Below are 5998 nucleotides of genomic sequence, written 5' to 3' on the forward strand. Positions count from 1 at the left end.
AATTTTCAATATGATAAAAAGAAAAATATAATCACTCGGAACTCTCTAAACTCTAACCACAGTCTGATTTTCCAAACCTCTCACCAAAAATTACCGATCAAAAACCTCCCAAAAAATTTCATTCAGGTCGCAACATGGGCTTTTCGAATCGGCTCATAATTCGAACCCATAAAAAATATCCAAAATTTAAGCTACATTAACAGATAAGGCTTCATAAAACTGATGACATGTAGTTGAAACAAGATTTAAAGCCATTATTATGGTTATTCTTTTATTTTTTTAATTTCTTTCTAGTGTGATGTAGAAAGAAAGATATCATTAGTCCCATATTGATGGTGAGTCATGAAAAACTCTGACTTATATAAAAAGAGATCATTTTTTTTTCATGTGAGGCATCTTTTGGATTAAAATTTGAAGAATAAAATTGTGAGGCCCATGGATCAGAGCGGACATTATCTCACGTGTGGAGCCATAAGTCCTTGACCATAATAATGGTGCATCAGATAAAGGACCACCTCTGCAACTGTGAGACCCTTCTATGTTATAGTGTAGAAAAAAGGACATCATTGGTTTCATATTATTTGTGAGTCAAAAGGGATTCTAACTTATATAGGAAGGAACTATCTTTTCCATATGAGATATTTTTTGGATTGGAATGTGAGGAATAAAATCGTAAAGTTCATGGGCTAAAATAGACAGTATCTCATATATCGAATCATGAATCTAGCTGCCACACTTTTCATTAATTAATATGTTCTATTGATATTTGCGTCTCCGGCACTCTTCCCTTCTTTCATTGTCACTGCCATCCCAAATTATGATCGGTTGTAGCTGGTCCACAGGGGCCAACTATTTTAAGGCTGACATGAAGGTTGTAGTCCATAGAGACCAACTATTTTATGGCTAATATGAAGATCTTTGTAATTACTGTTAGCGTGAAAGGTCTTTATACTCCCTGTTGCTATGACACGCTCAGCAGAGAGTTTGCATTGAAGGGAAACAATAATGCGATCCAGGGCCACTTAATTCGCTCATTCATATACAAAAGCGGAATGGTGCTACGAACGATAGTTGATATGATTCACGAGGAGCCGACCATGGGACACCACCATAATATTGCTCTTGCGCCATGTTGGATAGAGGCAAGGAAATGGGGCCTTTTAGCATATTTGAAAAAGAAAAAGCTCAACAAATAGAGGAGGGTTATAACACTAATCTTGCTTTCAAAGTTAAATTAAAAAAATCTATATCTGTTATAACTTAGAACATCGTCCATGTGATGAACGCTGTCCAGAAGAGATGAAAGGGTGATAGGTTACAACAGGGATAGATGGAAGCCTTGTATAATGTCGATGAGGTTTAAACCTTAAATCTCCTTCAGGAATTAGTGTTTATGAACTAAAAGAGTTAGCAATTATTAGCTGTTTTGTTTCTTTATTATTAAATTTTATGTAGTTCCTCCACATTTTTATGAGAAATTAAAAAGTGCCGGACGAAGTCAGATAACAGGAATGCCATAAAGCAAATCGCCGGGGTAGTCTCAGTCTTTTGTCACAAAGAAAGTGAATAAATGGAAAATTGTCGTCGTGACAGGCAGCCCTAAGCCCCTAACGCCCTGGGTCACGTCTTACAACTGAAGGGATCGGCCGCCTTCGGTCCAGTCAAACCCACGAACTTTGACCGCCTCCACGGTCAAAAACTCCAGACACCCCCTTCTTGGAAGATGCCTCACCTTGGCCCATCCAATACGTAGAGACCATTCTCTCTCGCCTCCCTCTCCTCTGTTCCTCCCTCATAAGCCCATGCATACACACTAACACTTTCTTTAAATCAATCCCTGCACACCCTCTCTCAGCTTCTTTAAGCTCCTTTGTCTTCCCCTCTTCCTCTTCCTTGGTCTCATCTTTTCTCTCTTTCTCCTTATGGCTTCTTCCACAGGGAGTTTAGAGACCTCAGCCAATTCTCGCTCGACCTCTTTGTCCTTCTCCTCCCCGTTTCCAACCTCCTTCTCTGAGCTCCTTGCGGGAGTTGGCGATGATAACATGGATGACCAACCGAGGAAACGGGATAGCCAGGGGCTTTCAGACCTGGCAGGGTTGGACGGGGGAGGTATACCCAAGTTCAAGTCTATACCTCCTCCCTCATTGCCCATCTCCCCTCTTCCTTTCTCTCCCTCTCCCTACTTTGCCATCCCGGCTGGTCTAAGTCCTGCTGAGCTCTTGGATTCTCCAGTTCTCTTCTCCTCTTCTAACGTAAGTATACATTAATTAATTAAGACCAAGCGCTTTCTTTCATCATATAGTTTGAAAGTTTTCTACTTGATATTAGATGGGTCAGCTGTTGTCTTCTATTCTTCAGCTTTGATGTAATTATAGTCATTAAGTTGGTATCTTTTGATACCATTAATGGTGTGAAAACATGTCGGCTTTCATAAAGATGGATCTCGTGGTGCTGTTTTGTTATTTTATTTCATTTTTGGATAAAGATGGAGCAAAAGAAATGTTTGTTCTCAGATATTTAAGATCTTTCGGTGTTCCTTTGGCCTTCTCTGTAGCTGATGGATCTTTCTCAGTGGATCTGATATTTTTTTTCTGTAGCTGTATAGTTTCCAATTTCCTTGTATAATTGGATATGAGTTCCTCCGTTTTGCTAACTAGATCATTTGGTTTTGGACAGATCTTGGCATCTCCAACCACTGGGGCTTTTCCTTCACAGGCTGTCAATTGGAGGTCCACCTCTGCTAATCCTCAACAAGGCATCAAGGAGGAAAACAGGGCCTACTCTGAGTTCTCTTTCCAACCCCACACAAAGCCCATGAACTCCCAATTAGCATCCTTCCAAGCTTCTTCAGCCTCAGTTTCTATGGTACTTGTTCTCATTTCTCCTCAATTTATTCATGATTAGTTGCACAAAATGCTTCAAAACTTGTCAAGTGATTTCCATATCTAGTTCTCTATGTTTGTGTTATTAATGATGTCTTGGTTTTTACCCTTATAGGAAGAGGCCTTCAAAGGACTTCAACAATGGAGTTACCTTGAGATCGGCAACAATAGTTCCGAACAATCTTCACAAAGGGCCAACATCAAAGCTGAACACATGGCACCAATCCGAACTAATTCTTCAGAGATTCCAACTCTGCAGGCCAATTCACAAAACAACAACAACGGTGGGTATAATCAATTGGATTACAACCATTCCAACCAAGCTGCTCAGACCCTTAGACAGCAGGGAAGGTCAGACGATGGCTACAATTGGAGAAAGTATGGGCAGAAACAGGTGAAAGGAAGCGAGAATCCGCGGAGCTACTACAAGTGCACCTACCCGAATTGCTCGACAAAGAAGAAGGTGGAGAGGAACCTAGAAGGGCAGATCACTGAGATTGTGTACAAGGGCACCCACAACCACCCAAAGCCTCCACACAATAGAAGGAACTCTGCTTCTTCTCAGGCAATTCAGGGTTCTCTCCATTCTGAAGCATCCGATCATTCATTCGGTGGGCGATCTGGCACCCCGATCGACTCCGTTGCGACACCTGACAATTCCTCAGTTTCCTTTGGTGATGACGATGTTGATATGAGCTCGCAGAAGAGCAATCCCGGAGGGGTTGACTTTGATGAAGATGAACCCGATGCAAAGCGTTGGTGAGCTTCTCCATGAGAATTACTCTGATTGTAAAATGACTTGAAGTCTTGTAAATTTGAATGGAAATTAATCAGTTTTTCTTATTCTTTCCAGGAAGAAAGAAGGTGAGAATGAAGGGATATCAGCTTCAGGAAATAGAACAGTGAGGGAACCCAGGGTGGTGGTTCAGACCACAAGTGATATCGATATCCTCGACGATGGGTATCGGTGGAGAAAATATGGGCAGAAGGTGGTGAAGGGCAATCCAAATCCAAGGTGAGCAATTACTTCATCTACCTGTTAACACGTGAAATGTTGGATATTGGAGCTAGGCCTTCAAACACGTTGCGCAAGCTAGCCTTGTCGCCACTGTGCAAGAAACCAAGCAAGCAATACTCTGGCTACGTTGAATCAAAACTTCAAATTCATATGAAGTTTTGCCTAAGCTGGTTCTGTTGGGTAATTCTCATAAGAATATTTATTAGAAAAAAATCTTGACCTGGTCTGTTTTCTTATCATTTAAATGCCTCTGTTATGATCAATAGGAGCTACTACAAATGCACAACTGTGGGTTGCCCGGTGAGGAAACACGTAGAGAGGGCATCACATGATCCAAGGGCTGTGATCACAACATACGAGGGCAAGCACAACCATGATGTTCCTGCAGCTAGGGGAAGTGGTGGGCACACAATTAGCAGGCCATTGATAGACAACAACAACAACAACATCATCAGCATGGCCATAAGGCCTTCAGGCATAGCCAACCATGCAAACCAAGTCACTGCTAACTCTTTCTTCGGAGGACGGCTCCATGCATCGGAAAGCCAAGTTCCATTTCCACTAGAGATGCTGCAGTCCCCGACGAGCTTCGTTTACTCTGGATATGAAAATTCGATGACCTCCTTCATGAATCAGCCACAAAATCAACAGCAGAGACACATGGAGAGTATGCTTCCTAAAACTAAAGAAGAACCAAGAGAGGACTCGTTTCTGGAGTCATTGCTATTCTGAAAAGGATCGATTTGTGGTAATTTGAATAATGTTGTATATGGCATGGTTTTGGTGTAAATTTTTGCAGTGATATACAGAAGACAGTTTCATTTGTTCATTTGTTTGAGGCCCTTCTGCGCTAGAGACCAGGCCTCTGATACTCTTCTAACATATCTGTATCACTATTTTGCAACACGGAAAGAGACCACGGGTAGTTTGAATATGTTCTGTTTAAATTGTGCGTACTGTGAAGGAAATCTAAGATACAGTATCGAGAGAAAGCAAGACCACCATTTAAAATATAGACAGCTAGCTTTCAGTCTCATACAGTTCAAGTATAAGATAGTTGAGTAAGCATAGATAATAGTCTCGTATATTAATATCGACATGTGGAAATTACTAAAAAGATTAAAAAGAATAGTAAATTACTTCATGCAAAACCTAAATATATCCCATGATGTGGGAAATTGGCATTAGATTCAGCATGTAGTTTTGTTTGATAACTTTATTTTGTTTTGCTGCTTTCTGATAACCAGACCCACAAAAAATTGAAACAACGACAAGCCCCTGAAGATTAACAAAAATCCACTCTCGGTGGATCCATATTCTGTGTTGAAATGGAAAATTTTGTTAGCCTTGTTCTCTGAAGCCAAACATCCCTAAATTTTGGTGCAACTACATCTGCTGACAAACTTCACTTCTGTTCACGTAAAAACATGAATTTGCATTTAGATCCTATTTCTCTTGGAGATCAGAAGCAGACCATGCAAATAAAAAACTGTAGAGCAAGTAAGGGGAGAGCAAGTCAACAGAAAAGAGCAATCCGTGTGGAGCAAGTTCGCCAACTTAAAAAAAGATGACCGGAAAACGAACTTAAGTTACTTCATAACTATAAATCACATGTTATATTATTATCGCCTTGGAGGTTTTCTTGCTAGGCCGCACACGAAATTGCATGATGCGTCCAAGTTACGGATAATTATTTTAATTGCTATGGTTAATGGGACATTTTAAACGAACAGCTGCAACCAACTCTCATTTGAATATAATACTTTGAAAAGTCAAAGATTTTGGGCACCAGATCCTCCACCTCTTCGTCTTCTTACCTTGCAATTCTAGTCGGTCAACTTGTCCTAGTTCTCACCCTGTGAAGTTTCGGCTATAAGCTTCCTGCTTTTAGCTTTTTGCTGCCAAAATATCACCACGCGTTAGCCATTAAAGACTTTAGGTCACATAGAAACAAGATACATGACATCACTTTGAGGGATTAAAAAGGATCAAGAGTACCTGCCTTTTCTAAAGAGGCATGTGAGAAATTAAGAGCTAAAATAGCTTTCAGATCAACTATGCATATCTTAAGAGGCCTGGCAACATGTTCGATGACGTA

The 5998-nt window shown here is 40.6% G+C and overlaps 1 protein-coding gene across 1 annotated transcript; it reads left to right on the top strand.

Annotated features, from left to right (window-relative positions):
- Window positions 1-1750: 1750 nt before the first annotated feature.
- LOC105057172 (WRKY transcription factor WRKY24) lies at window positions 1751-4834 on the top strand. The gene is made up of 5 exons (XM_010939664.4): window positions 1751-2252; window positions 2677-2865; window positions 2998-3641; window positions 3736-3897; window positions 4167-4834. Exons 1-5 carry the CDS (start codon window positions 1923-1925, stop codon window positions 4630-4632), a joined length of 1791 nt encoding a protein of 596 aa, XP_010937966.1. The 5' UTR covers window positions 1751-1922; the 3' UTR covers window positions 4633-4834.
- Window positions 4835-5998: the final 1164 nt, after the last annotated feature.

The sequence above is a fragment of the Elaeis guineensis genome, chromosome 14 (genome assembly GCF_000442705.2).
Source record: "Elaeis guineensis isolate ETL-2024a chromosome 14, EG11, whole genome shotgun sequence".
NCBI lineage: Eukaryota > Viridiplantae > Streptophyta > Magnoliopsida > Arecales > Arecaceae > Elaeis > Elaeis guineensis.

Excerpts from the sequence above, each read along its gene's own strand:
- LOC105057172 (XM_010939664.4), top strand. The coding sequence starts at position 1,923 with ATGGCTTCTTCCACAGGGAGTTTAGAGACCTCAGCCAATTCTCGCTCG. Across the intron at positions 2,866-2,997 it reads CTTCAGCCTCAGTTTCTATG|GAAGAGGCCTTCAAAGGACT; the intron begins GTACTTGTTCTC and ends TTACCCTTATAG. Across the intron at positions 3,898-4,166 it reads AAGGGCAATCCAAATCCAAG|GAGCTACTACAAATGCACAA; the intron begins GTGAGCAATTAC and ends TATGATCAATAG.